This window comes from Kryptolebias marmoratus, linkage group LG1, assembly GCF_001649575.2.
Source record: "Kryptolebias marmoratus isolate JLee-2015 linkage group LG1, ASM164957v2, whole genome shotgun sequence".
In the NCBI taxonomy this organism is placed as follows: domain Eukaryota; kingdom Metazoa; phylum Chordata; class Actinopteri; order Cyprinodontiformes; family Rivulidae; genus Kryptolebias; species Kryptolebias marmoratus.
The window spans coordinates 2,993,292-3,010,459 of NC_051430.1; the positions used below are offsets into that span (position 1 = coordinate 2,993,292).

The window sequence follows — 17,168 nt, forward strand, 5'->3', positions numbered from 1 at the left end:
TGCTCTTAGCTGGCTCTGCTTGTAAACTTGCTAGCACTCTGGTATCACGGTTGCAGAGAAAACGTGGACTGGAATCCATGTAGTGTGGGAGTATGTTATATGAACAAGTGGAATGGATCGGATAACGAAGTTTGTAGGGAAAACATGGACTGAATTTCATGTGGTGAGGGAGTACTCTATATGAACAAGTGGAATGGATTTGATAGCGACGCACCAAAGAGGATCTCTACCTTACACTGTAAAGAAAAAGAAAACTGACAGATTTATGATCATATATTTGAGTCAATAATGAAATAATATATGGTTATTTATTTAAACTCATATTCTGGCCACATTATATTGAATTTTTGTAAAAAATAAAAAAATAAAAAAAATTTTTTTTTGACACTAAAATTATTTAGGGGGGCTTGAAAACATTTTAGGGGGGCTGAAGCCACTGACAGAACCTATTTCCTTCCTGAGTGGGATGATGGCACAACACTACTATGGGGTTAATACTTGAGTATTATTGTTTAAACAGATGAACGTTGTTGTGGTCTGAGGTTTGCACCAAATGCATTTGTGTATGTTCTGTCTGCATGTGGTGCTGTGATGGCATTGGGCAAAAGAGTGTGTGTCAGAGCTGCAGAGGGAAAATGCTGGAGAAGATAAGACTAAAGGGAGGTTTATAATGGCACCCGGCATGACAGCAAACATGTAATAAAATCTGTCAGTTTTACCGTCCTTCTCTTTTTTTAATTTACAACTACCAAAATAAAATTGGCAATGAAGTATGAGCACGTCAGTACCGAGTCCACCACCATTCCTGAGTAATACTGGTGAGCTTTCTACGCCACTTACAGCATGTCAGAAAATATTTGATAATTCCATTCTTGTCATAAACACATGAGAAGACAAGTGGCCAACTAAAAGATGGCGTTTCATTTTACTACACTATTTGGGTCCAGAGGAACAGCATCTGTTCAACACACTTCCAGTTCAAGGTATATTTGATGAAGCCATGGCTACACTTGAAAGACATTTGTCCTAAAAGCTTATATACTGGCATGCAGACTCGCATTTAGACACAGTCTTTAATGTATATATTCAACAGTGTCCTCGAGGCAAAATCAAAAACTAAATATCTGTTTTGTAAAACAAAACAAAAACAAGGGTGTTTGGTTAAAAAAAATTAGTCTACATTAAGCGGCATGCATGTGTTCGTTTATGAGCAAAATATCCTTTAAACAACTTGACAGATTCTAATGAAGCGCACAGAAAGGAATCATTGCATGGACATCTACAATTGATCACTCATGGAGTCAACCGCTTTCAAGATGGCAGCCACAGCTAAGTGACCTTATCAAACACCAAAATGTCTATAACGCAGCCAATTTTACAGATATTTAGCTGAAAGTCATTAACAACAAAAACTCTAAAGGCGTACTGATTGTAGGTAACTATTGGAGTCAAATCTCTCAAATAACCACTGAACGGATTTTAAAGAAACTCCCAGGAAGTAATAACTAGATGCACATGCAGTATATACATGAATACCTCTCCAAAAAGGGATACAGAAGCTCCACTCCATGTATATATAAATAAAAACTCCCATCTCAGCCTATTTGTTCCACATGGGTGGTTCCACTTCAAGCTTAAGTCCTCCACTCTATGTGTCTATTCATCTTAGCCACTATGATGCCTGACAGGAGCTTCCATGTTGTACAGAGGGAGGGTGATTGGCAGGTAGTTGGCTGGAATTGCCCCTTTCTGGGGGTCTTTTATGACCAACACTCTCTGGCCTTGGGTCAACAGCTCAGGGTGGGTTCCTAACATTAAGTAGCTGGTTCAGTTGTCCTGCTAGGTATTCATGGAGACCAGTCAGGTTCTTCAGCCAATAGGCGTGGCTCATGTCAGGCCCTGGTACAGTCCAGCTTTTCATTCCTGAGACTCTGTCTTGGATGTCTGCCACTGTGATAGATACTGTTTCTTGCTGTGGGAGATTGGTGTGTTCAGATCTTAGATCCTGAAGCCATGGGATATTATTGTGTGATGCTTCTTTCTCCCATATGTGTCTCCAGTATTGCTCAGTCTCAGCTCTGGGTGGATCTACTCTCTTGTTATTCCCCTACCATTGAGAGCACACTTTGGATGGTGCGATGGACAATACCCTGTTTATTCTCCTGGCTTCTGCTTCCTGAGTGTACCTCTTCAGACAAGTAGCCAAAGCTTTGAGGCATTGTTTGGCAGTCTCTAGGGCCCCAGGTATGGACAAGCTGTGGTATTTCTGTGGTGGATCCTTTTTCAATACGCTTTTCTGAAGCTCTGACAGCTGGTTGATTTCTCTCTGAGTTGCCTTGATCTTAGCTTCCAGCCTCCTCCTCCATGGGGGATAATGCTCCTTATTGCTTGTAGGCTTGTTCTTATAGCCCAGTATGTCAAGGATTACTGTTGCTGTGGTGTGTACCAGCTTATTAGTCTCTGGGATAGTGTCAGTCAGAATACGTAGCAGAGGGTACGTTGTTACTTAGCCTTGGCAAGGGGTGCAGGTCATAGGTGTCTAGCTTGGTCACAGTCTTTCTTCTCAGTTCAGCTGCCCTCATATTCAGTTTCTAGGGGCTTATTATTAATGGGGCTTGGTACTCATACTCAGATGGTGAGGATGATAGTATCCCCCCCCCCCCGACCTGTCGTCCTGGCACCCCCTTGCCGTAGCATTGTTGTCGTATCTTGTCAATCTCTAGGTGTGATAGCAGGTTTCGCTCTCGAATGTTGGAACCCTGCGTTCAAAGTTGTTTTGTAGTCAATTTGGATGATGGAGAAATCTATGTTTCCCTAGTTCCCATATCCTTCTTATATCGCCTTCTCTCTCCCAAACCCATACCAAACAGTGACGTATGGGTACCTTTTACTATCCTAGAAATAAGTGTAGGTTAACCACAACACAGACTGAGCTAAAGCTATTTGTGTTGTTGTTTGGAAATTATAATTGTGACACAGCAAGCAGCTTTCCTGAAAAATACATCTTTGCAAAGTCAATTGAAAGTCTGTATTAGAAAACTTGTCTTGTTATGCTGCAGGTTGTCCTTTGGCACGTGTCTATATTTTTCCTACATAACACTAGCTTGACAAACCTTACAGTTTGGCTTGAACGCTAGATGAGTTCAGTGCTGTGGTGGGAGGCAGCAGACAACAGAGAAATACTCTGAATTTTTTATGACCTCCAACTCTGTTTCCATCCCACTCACTCATCTGTGACACAAGTGATACGTTGTTCTTAAAAGGGATTTATTTTCACAGAAACAAACACAATCCAAAGCATCTCTTTCTGTTGGCTTTTCCAAAAGCAATCAGGGCATCACTCTGCTGTGTTATTAAAATCTGCCCTGTTTGTTTAGATATCATACAAACCACAGAGAAATAAATGTTCACCCTCTCAAATATCCAGAAGGACTTTATGTGTTTAAAAAAAAAAAAAACAGTGATCAATGTTGTTTATAACCGTCATAAAGTGTTTGTTATGTTCTGTTCTTTTACAGCTCCCTCTGTGGTGGTTAGGAAACAACTTGGTGGATTATTGCTGTTTCATGGTTTAGCTAGCAGTGTGTTACTACACAGTGTCGGTAAAATCAAACAAAAGAACCGCAGCTGCTTATTTAAAAAACAGACACATTCATTATTTACATTTGTACATTTAAACAAGTCTTCAATAATTTAAAATCCCTGCCAATCCCAAATCTAGAAGAAGTTTAAGCAATAACAAGACTTCTGGTATGGTCTCAGGTTCCTGTCCAGACGTTGCTCTCCCTGAGGGTGTGCCATTCTAGTTCTTCCAAAATAACGAGAAACTAAAAATGTCCTGTGGAAGACCATACTTAAAGGTATTAGGTTCTAGAAGTCCAGTTCATAGACTTTATAATCATCTGAAGTAGTTCACTGTTTTTTTCATACTCCTGGTACTGTGGTGGTTTGGAGTTCTTGTAACTCATTTTATCTGGTCTTTTTTAGCTGCTGCTTCACTTAGTGCTTTTGCAGCTTATTTGAGATTCTTCAGTGACAAAAATAGATATAATTGGTTCATACATAAGCATGCAATAATTAGCAAAGTAAACTGAACACCCATCCAGCATTTGCACCATTAAAATGGCTTTGCTACAGTAGTAAGTGCCACCGTTGCCTACTATCCCATGTTGTTTTTTCAATGTGCAGCACAAAGTAGACTGATTTGTTGAAAAACCTTTGTTCCTATAACTCCTTCTTCTGAATGTTTTCAGTTCTTTTTCAAACTCCACTTTGAAAATAAACCAAAGACCCAAACCACACAGCTCTAACTACAAAGTCCTGTATTGTTGTTGAATGTCACATGCCTGACTGATGGGACCACAATGACCATTGGCCAAGTGTTGAACAATCACAGTGTTCCCCTGGCAGTGTGAAAGCAAATGCATACTAACACTTCTTATAATCCTCAGAGAGTCCTTAGAAATGTTTGGTTCAAAAGTACCTATTGTCATTGAAGCCAGCATATGATGTACTTTAGTATTTCCCAAACATTTTACCCTACTTTTGTTAAAATAAACAATGGAGTGGTGTTCTATGCCATGTGCAGATGTTCATCCTAAGTTTGTATTGACCTCGCTTTGAAACTTCAGGCTTTACTTCCTTTTTAACACGGCCACATTGAGTGTCTGTCAGACCTGGACCACAGTTTAAAAGGTTTTCCCTTTCAAACCTGATGTTACATCAAACATTTGAGGAAAACTAAATAAACAAATTTTTATATGATGCTTTTTTCAGATAAAATAATATTCTCAAGATTGCCTTCTTTCCCCTTAAACTGAGTTTAGGGAGTAGTGGTTGATGTGATACCCTTTAAAGTGGGATTGATTGACAGTCCAAAAACATACCACTGAAGTATTAATTTCCATTAAGTTGGTGTCTTTCAGTATGACATTTTTTTTCTATAGAGGTCAGGATGTTATTTAGTTGGTGTACCACAGGGCAGTGCTGGTTCCAGTCATTATGATAACCACAGCTTTTTATTGTTTGAGTGTTTCCATCTTCACTAGTATCATAATAAATCATCACAAACTGTCCCTTCTCTAAATTAACCAACAAGCTTAACAACAAAATGTTCTACTGGAAAGAAAGACGGATGTTTTTTTTATTTTTTTTAAATTTTTTATTGAAGTTAAAAACAAAGTGCTGTAACCTGTGCTTAAGTGTGGTAAAGTAAAGTCAGTAGAACAGAAACACTTAAGGGTAGGAATGTATAGTATACTGCTTCCTGAGTCACATTTAGGCACCTACCAGTATGAGAAAATATAACTTTGAGGAAATAGACCATCCATCCATCCATCCATCCATCCATCCATCCATCCATCCATCCATCCATCCATCCATCCATCCATCCATCCATCCATCCATCCATCCATCCATCCATCCATCCATCCATCATCTCTTTTTGTGGGTTGTGGGGAGCTGGTGCCTCTCTCAAGCCATCACTGTGTGAGAGGGGGAGGTGAGGGGGAGGGGTACATGCTGGACAGGTTGCAAGTCTATTACAGGGCAGAAATAGACCAGAGCTTTATAATATAACACTAATAAAGCAAGCATTAAATTTAAGGCCTTTTGGCAGTGGGTGATAATATTAAGAGACAGAATAATGGGCAGTAGTTTTCCTACAGGTTGGTCATCTGCACAAATTAAGGACCATTAAACACACAGATTTTAATCATTTCTGGTTTTGCAACAAAATCCAACTGAAATTGGACTCTATTTTGTGATCCATGTACATGAAAATGTTTTAAAAAGTGTCAGCTTTAGCAGCCTTCTAAGAACTGGACTTGGTTTAATGAATCTTTCAGGAGTTAATCATTGAATATACATCTGGAACTGAATAATATTTGGTGCCAACCTAATTCAAAATGGCTGCCACAGCCATCTGATCTTAGATGACACGAAAGTGGAAAGTATACAGTCAGTTATACAAATATTGTGCTGATATTTGTTCTTGTTGGAGCTTAGTCAGTGTGGTCATGGCCAGCCTTGATATAGCTGCTGGTAAAATGCGTTTAGATGCAGGGCAAACTCAGAGCTAGTTGTAAAAACATATTTCTGGCGTCCTGCTTGTCTAACCTTCACAAAACTTGGCTTGTTCACAAACACGTCTTATCTGAGCAACTATATTTGGGGCTGTTTTTCAAACCTTGCAGTAGGTGGAAAGGGTTTATTTGTGTTAGCCAATTCTTACACTTATGGATCTTTTTGGCTCATAATCATAATGAGCTGTAAACTCAAACTGCAATATTCAAAAAGTGAATAAAACTACAAATAATGTAAGAGATGAAATCTTTATGTTTTAATGTTTAGATGTATGTGGCTGTACAGGTTCAATAAAGTAATGGTCACACATCCTACAGATGTCTTTTTGAAGTTTTATTTATTTTCTCTTGTTAATTCCTTCATCGCTTTAAAAACTTCAAAAATTAAAGGTCTAGCATTCTGTGAAAAAATGCATACCACCTGTTGCCTCTCATACCTGTGTTTTAGACTAAGATCTATGGAGCTAGCTCCATAAACATCTTATGCTGAGAAGTGACAAAGTTAGAGCCATTTTGATCAACCCTTGTAAATGATGTTATTATTGTGAGATCTTCTGTGATCTGATAGTGTTTGGTGTATGTACTAAGGAGGACTCTCAGCTACTACCACACCAAATTTAGCCCAGCAACTTTACAGTTTACTGAGATGTATCTATTTTTATGTTGGCTGACGTTGATTGGCTGTGGAAACAAACTTGAATTCAGTTTACCTTAAGAGTCAATGAGCTGTAAATGTGCATAGAATGATTACTTTCTGAAAGTTTCACTAAAATCCACCCAGTGTTTTATGAGATATTTTGCTAACAGAGAAACAGGGTTGTTTTAGACAAAATATATAGCACAATGTGTTGTGCTCAAAGATTGTGTTGGGGACAGTGCTCAGCTACTACCATATTAAATGTTAGTTTAAGGTTTTGTAAAATTGGCAGAGGTGTAGCCATTTTTGTTTTTTTCAAGGACAGGTGACTGTGCCAGCAATCTTGAATTTGGTTGAGTCCTAAAGTTAACCAGTTGTAGATATACATTCAATGATTATATCCTGAAAGTTTCAGTAAAACCTGTATAGTATTTCATGAGAGAGTGTGCTAACAGCCACATGCAGTTGACTCCAATTGTTGATGACAAAGTTTTAAAAACAAATCTTGTGTGATCAGGTAATGCTCAAAGTATGTACTAAAAATTAATCTCAGCTACTCCTTGTCATGTTTAAAATCAGTATTTGTACAACTGATTGAGTTATAGTTGTTTTTTTTGTTTGACAGAATTGCCATGGGTTCAAAACATAATCAGTTGTAGAAATGCAGCTTATGATTACTTTTTTGAGAGTTTTATCAAAATCTGTCTCGTATGTCTCTCTATCTTTGCAGGGACTTTCCGTTGACTTCCATTCATTTCTACACCCTAACTACAGCCTAACCCTAACCCTGACCCTTACCCTAACCATTACCAGTACATAGCTAACCCTAAACCAAACCTTAGTCCTAAACCTAACCCCTAACCCAAAAACATCATTTCTCCTCGTGGGGACCAGGCTTTGGTCCCCACGAGGAGCAGTTGGTCCTCACAAGGTAGTATATGTTAGGAAAATTGTCCCCACAATGTATCAAATACATGGCCACACACACAAACACACAAACACAGGCAAAACCAAAAACTGTCTTGTTGGTGGCAGCCAATAATTATTGGGGGACTGTATGCTTTCCAGCTTCATCCATGTATAATTCAGCTTGCTTTCCATCTTTAAATCTAACCCATCATGCAACAGGTATGAAACTTCAGGTCATGTGACATATTACGCTGCTTTAACTGTTTTATTTGCTATATGTTTAATAACTCTGTGAACTCATACGTTCATAAAGTTTCTGGGACTTCTTTATGAATTTTTGACAAAACAAACAGTAAAACCTGAAACTACATTAAAAAATGTTTGAGACAATTACAATGTATGATATTTGGGATTTTTCAAAAGTACTGCAATTTACAAATCAAACTGATTTACTTATAAAGATGATGTTGAACACTTTTTGGCATAATTAATAAAATGTTGATGGATGTTGATGGTAAATAAAACAAGAGAAATTTAATTGTCTGTCAAAATGCAAACTGAGTTCCTAAAGCTAAAACAAGCAGAACACTAGCTGAAAAACTAAATGTGGCAAAACATTAGCTAAAAGCAGAAAAGAAGTTAGCTAAAAGCTGATAATAGCAAAAGGCTAGTGAAAAACGAAAAGTAGCATAAGAAGACAAAAAAGGGCAAGTCTGCTGAAACAGATTTTAAAGAGAACAGTGTTTTTAAAGGAATTTAAGTTACCCAATTTTTATTTTTCATTTGTCACTGGAATATGATAGGAAAAATAAACTAGTTTGTGAAACATCATGTTTTTCTGTCAAAAAATTAGAGGTGAGAAAAGGCTTCGGACAGGAATGTGAAAAAGCTGACAGTAAAGACAGCTGTATGATAGGACTGCACCGTAAGCATCTCTCTCTGACAGGCAGTGAGCTGAAAGTGCAGAAACCCTTTAGTTGAATACAGCATGAATAGCTGGGGTTGAGTTCCCCGGCATAATTGACAAAACCCTGCCGATTGTGTTAGCGTGTCAGCAAGCGCTTTCCACTGGCGTCACTGAACAAACTGACCCTCACCAGCTCTCTGTGGCTGAAATCAGGTCAGAATGAACCGCAACAGAGAACAACTGTCACGGTGAGAACGTAGCTGTGATTTTACAGCCTAATGTTCATCGAAGGAGTGCGTATTGCCCACTGCCTTTCAAGCCAGAGTTTTAAACTAAGAACAGTTCGTGTTGAGAAATGAGTTTTCGCCTTTTTGGTCAAACCTTGTAATGCTATCCACGATCTCATGGTCACTTTCAGAGTATGTGTTATGAATGACAACACATCACTGACACATCACATTTTAGCACAATATCTGTAAAACCAACTGAGTTATATCCATTTTTGTGTTTGGTAAGGTGGCTTGGCTGACTCTAAAGATAACCAGTTGTAGATGTACATCAAATTATTACTTAAGCTCTTGCACAATGTGTTAGAGTATGTTGTAAATGACTCTTGGCTAATACCACATTAGATTTCAGCTCAATATCTGTAAAATTGACAGGTATTGATATGACAGTTATAGCCATTTCTGAGTTGGCTAAGGTTAAAGCCTGTCTGGTTCCCTTCTGACCTGCAGAGGGTGGATTGATAGGGGGTGAAGCTGGTGGTAAGGTAATGGGGGTGGAAGTGGAAAGTTTATGAAGACGAGTTGTTTGTAGGGTGTTAGTGGAAAAGATGGCTGTGTTAGCTGGTTGTGAGGTGGGTTAGATGCAGATACCAGGTGGGAGGTTTGTGGAACACATCGTGGTGTGGGGACATTTTTCATCAGCAGGGTCTGGGAAACTAGTCACAGTTGAAGGAAAGATGAATAGTGCAAAATATAGATTAAAAGAAATTGCGCTGTAAAATATTTAGAGAAAGAACACTTTGACAGTCCACTGAAACTGTGATGTTTATGATAAACATGGTTAACTGGCTGTGATGGACTTGCGACCTGTCCAGGGTCTACCTCGCCTCTTCCACAGTAGCTTCTGGAGATGGGCACCAGCTCTGCCTTAACTGGGTCAAATAAAATGATCGAAGATTAAGAAAGCTCATATGATTTAGCAAATGAAGCAAAGCCAAACTGTTGCTTAAATAAGGCTCTATTCATCCAATGGAAGGAACAATTCATATTTGTGTCCTTTTAACAGATCTGTGTATATATAACTGAGCTCAATGAGCCCTCCACCTCCCAGGTTGTTTACGCCTCGTAATACCCAAAACCTTTGTTTCACCTTGTTAAGTGGAGGCGCTGCCCTTCATTTATGCAGCTAATAAGTGGGACAGTGAAATTGGGCCTTTTGTCAGCTTGTCTTTCATCCAGGGTTTCTTTCATGCTGTTAAATGCATAAATTGCCCTTTTGTGTTGTGTTAAATTTTTCTTTTGTGTTTGGTGCAGTCATTGTAGCTGCATTGTGCAATGAAAGGATTTCAAGATGTTGGGCGAAAATAAGTCTGAATCTAGACAGAGAAAAAAGTGAGGAGCAACATGTCAATATAAGCCTAATGTCCTGGTTGTAATTTCTATTTAGGATTATGAAAAGATTAATCCCTGAGTGAACAAGCCTCAGTTACATCAGCACATTACCTGTTGAGCCAGTTCACTTTTTATTTGAATTAAACTAGATCAGCTTCTGGAACCAGACCTGGAACTCTGCATTATCACCTAAATAAATAAAATAAAAATAAACAAATAAAGGGTTAAGTAAAAAAAAAGTCATGACTTACAAAATTAGGTAGTAAAAAAATATTTGTAATGACTGAACTTTTTTGTTAATTTGCTTCAGCATTATATTTCTGTCCAATTAGGAGCAAAATAACACTGAGACTTTCATTACGTTGTCATCCTGATCCAGTCCTAACTCTACAGCAGTGGGATGATCTCTGGTTTCCGGAGTAAATCTTCTCAATACACATTAAGTGTAGTTGTAACGCAGCTTGTCTTTTTGTCTATTGTTTTCCAGCAGACATCTCCAGGATGTGTGATGTGGACGTGTCCTCTGAGCCCACTAGTCCCACCCTTTATGGCGAGTCTTCAGACAAGTACTATCATGTGGACCGCTGGCAGAAGCTCCGCACAGCTGTACACAAACTGGAGTTCTGGGAAAACTTCAGTGCTGAACTTATTGGGAGCGGCTTCTTCTCCAGAGTCTACAAGGTGTTTTCACTGTATTCCCATCCCTCTAATTTACCCACATTGGCTGCTATCAAAGCATACTTTGTTTGGGCCTCTAATTGGGGAGTTCTTACCATTTTGTGATTGGTCAACCATTTTTAAAGACTATGGCAACACAATATGTTCCTGTCTTATGTTACCAATTTGACACCAGAGTTGGAGTAGAGCAATAACAGAGCATAATGTCATAGATTTTAGCTTTGTCCTTAAATAAATGAGCTGGAAACAGGTTGCAGTCTGGATGAGTGTTTTGGATGTGCACATGGTTACCTCTTGTGCGCAGTCATAATTATTTTAAAATGATCCCAAAAAGCTTTTGAAAGAAAGAATTACTCAGCCTGCTTCTTGAAAACTTTGTTAGGGTCATAATCAATAAAATGAATTATTGCTTAGTTTTGTTGACTGAAAATTATGACATAAATGTGGGAAAATGTACAAATCTTCAGTTTTAGTCTCACTAAATTCTAAAGCTTTGCAACCAAGAGACGAAGCCAACAAATTTCAGAAGGGTTTAAAATGCTCATGATGACTCAGTGACTTTTTTGAGAGAAAATTTGTCACACGGAAGAACTTGCCACGACCCTGCAGAGATCCACATTCTGGCTGAGTTTTTTGCATCATAGAACGCCGACAACCAGTGTGATGGCGACCTTGGGGACAGTCACTCAGGAGATGGTTGTAGTAGGCAATGCTCTTCTGCATCTAAAGAGGCCAACTGATTTGTGTATTTCATAAGAATGCCTTTTGGATGTTGTCCAGGATGGATGGATGAATGGATGGATGGATGGATGGATGGATGCTGTCACACTATGCCTACAGTATGTTCCCACCTCCTTAAGCCAACACTATTTTCATTCCTTATGCTGCCCCTCAGGTGATGCACAGCACCACTCGGAAGGTGATGGTGGTGAAAATCTACAAAAATGATGTGGACCAAGATAGCATTGTACGAGAGATCAGCTTGTTGCAGAAACTCTCTCATCCGAACATTGTCAGGTAAGAATCTAGTCCAGTTCCACTTCTTGTTCATATCCTTGAGTTTTGTTTATTCTGTAATGGCAGATTGCCGAATATTTTAAACCTTGTAAATAGTGTTTGAGGGTTTCCCTTCCAGTACTCTGTCTCTCCATGTCTCCACAGGCTCTGCACACTCCCACACATCACACTTTAGCTCTTACATCACACTTTCACAATCTGAAATCTGCTGATAATATTTGTGCCTACAGTAATCACCAAACATTGTACTGACAAATACGCATGTTCTTAATTCTCTAAAACATGGTTATTATAGGTTATGCTACTGTAGTCATAATAAATGAAGAACCAAATTCAATGTAAACTGGGGAAATAGCATGTTTTGCAAAAAGGATAAATATAACTCCTTTTGTTTCAGATATCTGGGTATCTGTGTGAAAGAAGACAAACTCTGCCCAATCTTAGAGGTGAGTTCTGCTCTTTGTTTCATTTGTTTGCCATTTGAGAGGAAATTTTCCTGTGTGTGCTCACCGTCTGGCTCTCTTCTAAGTGTGAAAATCACAACAAATTACACTGATTTACTGAGTGTGATGATGAAATGCTGAGTAAATGTGAATGTTCAGGGAATGTTGAGTCAGGTCTCAGTCAGGCTGGTACTGAAACCATCCCAGGCAGGCAACGGTTTTGCACATATTGAGCCAAACGTAGGTGTGGTAGTAGCTGAGAGTCATCCCCCGCCTCTCACACAGTGACTGCTGGAGATAGGCACCAGCTGCCTGCGACCCGGCATGGAGAAGCGGGTAAAGAGGATGGATGGATGGATGCATGGATGCATGGATGCATGGATGCATGGATGCATGGATGGATGGATGGATGGATGGATAATTAAAATAAGTTTTCAACAGCATTACTCACAATGCCACCTATTTTATTGGGAATGAATGTACATAGAGAAGTACATTATACATTTGAAAAATATACATGTTTGAAATCTAAGGTACGATTACAAAGCAAACTGTATTTTCACACATTTTCAGTAGAGTTTGAATCAGTGTAACCCGTCTCCATTTTTCCCTGTATAACCTGTGTTCTGGCTGGATGTTTCAGTATGTAAATGGCGGCTGTCTGGAGGAGCTCCTGGCCAGGAAAGATGTTTCTCTGAGCTGGAGAGAGAAGGTAGACCTGGCCTGTGATATAAGCAGAGGAATGATCTACCTTCACTACAAGAATATTTACCACAGAGATCTCAACTCAAAGGTGACACCATCAGTTCCACATCATTATCCCTTTTCTCCACAGTGATTGTTATTAGCTGCTTTCACACCAAACAATGCCAAGGACTTAGATCAGAGTGGAAATTATACAGAGACACTGGGGGTCAGCTTTTTTCCACATGAAGCCAACCCCATCCAATCGAGAGATGTGCAAAAAAACTACAATAATCTAACAATAAAACTCATCTTAACCCTCCTGATGCCCTCGTAACTGAAGGGAAGAGAAGCCCTTGTAACTTCGGGTCCATTTGACCCAAAGGCCACGGGAAGGTTAAAGTAAGTCTTTATTGACATTTAACTATTAAAACTGGATAATAAACAGACACTTTGCACAATTTGATTCCAACATTCTAAACTGAAAACTATAAAGTTCATCATTTATAACTTCCTGTCTGTTTGACTTGCAGGCAGCTGATATTAATATGATGAAAGGTTCAGCTAACAGCAGTGTTACAAGCTAGTACAGTCCACTTCAAGGGGATCTGAATTCTTTTTCTTCATTTTGAAATTTGAGAAATAAGGTTTACAATGCACGACTGCAGATAATGTCTTAATTAGGGTTGGTCAAACCATTGTTCAAACAGTTTATGCTCAGCACACATAAATTATGTAAAGCACTTTGAGTTGCCATTATTAAACGTGTTCAAATTGTTTGGTCCCAATCCGGACCACGGAGCCACCAGTCTACAGAAGTGGCCCTGACTCCTGGTCTGAGTTTCAGTATCTTCAGGGCTTGGTCAATGCCTCCAGGAAGAGACTGTCATAACAACTAACTAAGGGAGGGTCCTTATTCTCACCGCATGACCTGCCCTCAGCCAATGAGCCCTTTTACTCTGAAATGTAATATCAGTCTGTTGTTTGAGGTAGGCATGTACCTAATATATATTTCTAAAGTAAACAAGAACCAGAAGTTTACTACTCTGAAGAATCCAATTTGTATAACTTTCAGAACAGAAACCCTGCTTAGTTTTTCTCTAGAAACTCAACAATTTAATCATATAAAAGGTAAAGACAGTAACTACAAATTAACCATGAAACATAAAAGTTTAAAAATATAAATGAAATACAATCAAGAAAAGATAAAAATATATTTCACCATGTTGCTAGATTGTGCTATACGAACAAAGCCGTCTTTGCTTTGCACAAGTTTCCAGAAAACGTATATTGTGTGGGTGTGAGGCATACTCAGGGCTCTCAGGTCTCACACTTTGTCTGTGAGACACACTCATTTCATGATGTGCACACACCACATTCCCCAACACACACACACACACACACACACACACACACATACACGTTTCTGAAGAGGAACCAATGTGCAGTGCAACGTTTCCCGCACGGGCTGGAGCAGAATAGGGGGCACAGTGTTGCAAACTTAGTGACTTTTTCTCGATATTTAGCAAGTTTTCAGAGCACTCTGGTGATTTTTTTTTTCTTCAAAAAAGCAACTAGCAACAAATCTAGAGACTTTTTCCCAGTCTTATTGGAGACTTTAGCGACTACATGTGAAATCACGTTTTTTACTCATTTTTTGTCTTGTCAACATTGATATTTATCTCTCCTAATCAACATGACCAAATATGCAAATGAGGCAAATTAGTCATCTTACGACTTCTAGCTGCTCAAAATCTCACTCCTATCTCAGATGAAAACTTGAGAGCCCTGGGCCTTCTAGGATGTTATATTTTACCTACAGGAGTGAATACTTTTGTATAATGTTACAAAGCTGTGGGATGTAGTCACATGATTACACTTTAGCCTTAGTTCTTCTTTCTGTTCATGACTGATATTTTTCCTCATAGTTTAGAGAAAAGTTAGCTATGTTTGCTAGTATACCTTTGGAAACGCTAACTTTGAAGGACTCTACCCTGCAAAACAGCATCAGACCCATATTCATGTCACCCTTTATTTAGGAGAATAATTGTGGTTTATTTAAACTTGGCATATCTTTGTTGTTGTTGCTGCTTTGGCTCTGTGCCACATGCTCATTTGTACGCTTCCAAAAGTTCAGGGAAACAAGCCTTCATTCAACACAGTGTGGGAACAATGAAGTGTGTGACTCAGTTCAGCATGCTTGTTGCCCCACAGCATTCCAAAATACATGACTTTTGTTTTCTAACTCAGAGGATTCACATTTGTAACTTTTATACTTTTCAATTTTATTTACATTTAACATTTAACTTTATTTACATTTTAGCTTTTTAGTCTTTTGATACAGTAAGCTAGGCTTTTGCTAATGTTAGCTTTCAGCTAGCTTCTTGCTACTTTTACCATTTTGCTTCAATTTTGCTACTTTTAGATAATGTTTTGTTACATTTGAATAGTAGTTTGTGACTTACCTTTTAGCTAACTTTTTACTACTTTTAGGTTTTTATGGCATTTTGCTTTTTTTAAGCTTGTAGATACAATTTCCCTATATTTAGTTTTTAGCTAGCCTTTTACTACTTTGGGCTTTTAGCTAGTCTTTTGTTTCTTTTAGCTAGTGTTCTGCTTTTTTAGCTTTCACAACTTAGTTTCAGCTTCTTCAGCAAATTTCAGTAAGTCAGTCAGCACTCAGCATTTAAACTTTTACAATTTCTCTAATTTATACAAAAATGTCTTTCATAGCACAAAAAACATTCAAACTTTAACTACAAGTCTGTGTATTTTACCACATTCTTCCCAGCTTTTTCATTTCATGACAAACCACAATTTCAAATTGTTCAGTCAGAATAGACAGTAGTGTTAAATTATATTTAGTGTTTAATTATATTTATATATAAAGGTGATTAATCACCATTTAACCTTGTTTTTTTCCTTAAGCGACATCACACTAACTCTACCTTTCACTGATTGATTTTCCTTTTGAAAACTCTTTGTTCTCATAGTTTATCGTGCAGTTTGAAGCCTCGGAGATCCTCTTCCCTAAACTGGAGCGTGGGTTGACTCAATTGTGTGTAGGTGCTGTCTCTCTTCTGGTTGCCAGGATTCCTGGAAGAACCAGGCAGTTATGCAAAATGACATCATGACAGTCTCTTTTGTCATGTTAATAGATTGTTGCTAACGAAGCGCTGCTGCTGCACACACATCAAAACGCTGCTCATTTGTCTCTGTTTTGATTCTCTTCATTCATACAGATGGTGATAGATTTACATCAGTCTCTGCAACAGACTCTACTGATTTAGACATAATGTTAATCCATGACAGTTTTGTTACCAGTGAATAAAGAAGTCAGTGCATCCATGGTAAAAAAAACAAGTGGACCTTCTTCTCCTCTTCATTTGCCCTGCTTTTAAAATTAAGAATAGTTGGGACAGCTCCTGACAAAAGGTACTGCTTCTTCGGTGTGAAGCCAGTCAACCGCATTAATGAAGGTCAGAACTTGAGGTACTTCTTTTTGAAGTGGTTGCTACGCAGGCGATCACCCAAGTTCTGATAGCAATTCTAACGTCAGAGCTTACGTATCCAAATCTGACAACGTTTTTTATCTTTCGGGAAGCCAGTGGTATTTTCTGGCCGGTTCGAACAATTAATTGCAACACACTGAACTGTTGAATTGCTGTAAGCTCGTAAAGCTTTGCAGTACAGTGAACATCACGCATCCAGGGTGGTCACGGAAAATGCTGAAAACACCCGTGTAGTTTGCTCATGGACTCTTTTGATTTATCCGTCTTTCACACAGGTTTAAATACTAGTACACAAGCATTTTTTATAGAGTTACTTTCTACTGTTGCATTGTGCTTATGGCACCTTTTGTCTTTCAACACTTCTTGGTTTTATCAGTGTATTTGGGGTCTGCTAGCTCTAGATAGCATTCACTTAGCATGGCTTTTGGTTCTTTCCTAGCTTCTTTTGTCCTCACTTGCTCTGTGTGTCAGATGTTTAGCTATGTCTCTGTCAGCTTTAGCAATATTAATTTGTGCAATAAATGTAGTGTTTTGGTAGCTTTGGAGCAGAGGCTGTCTGAACTGGAAGCTCGGCTCTGTGCTGTTGAAAAGCCGTTAACTAGCCAGGTTCCATTAGGCAGCATGGAGCCACTGAGAGCTGCTCCTGTTGATGGTCCTCCAGCAGACCCCAGGCTAGCTG

At 38.8% G+C, this 17,168-nt stretch overlaps 1 protein-coding gene across 2 annotated transcripts in view; it reads left to right on the forward strand.

The window, feature by feature from the left end:
- The window catches only part of zgc:162952 (PKc_LIMK_like_unk domain-containing protein), a 30,583-nt gene that overhangs the window by 5,834 nt on the left and 7,581 nt on the right, over window positions 1–17,168 (forward strand). Inside the window, exons 3-6 of one of the 2 annotated variants that reach the window (XM_017435252.2) lie at window positions 10,643–10,836; window positions 11,729–11,850; window positions 12,248–12,296; window positions 12,937–13,086. In XM_017435252.2, the coding sequence (XP_017290741.1) occupies window positions 10,657–10,836; window positions 11,729–11,850; window positions 12,248–12,296; window positions 12,937–13,086 (501 nt within the window). In that variant the 5' untranslated portion in view covers window positions 10,643–10,656. The remainder of the gene's footprint in view (window positions 1–10,642; window positions 10,837–11,728; window positions 11,851–12,247; window positions 12,297–12,936; window positions 13,087–17,168) is intronic. The other variant, XM_017435251.2, reaches the window with a different exon arrangement.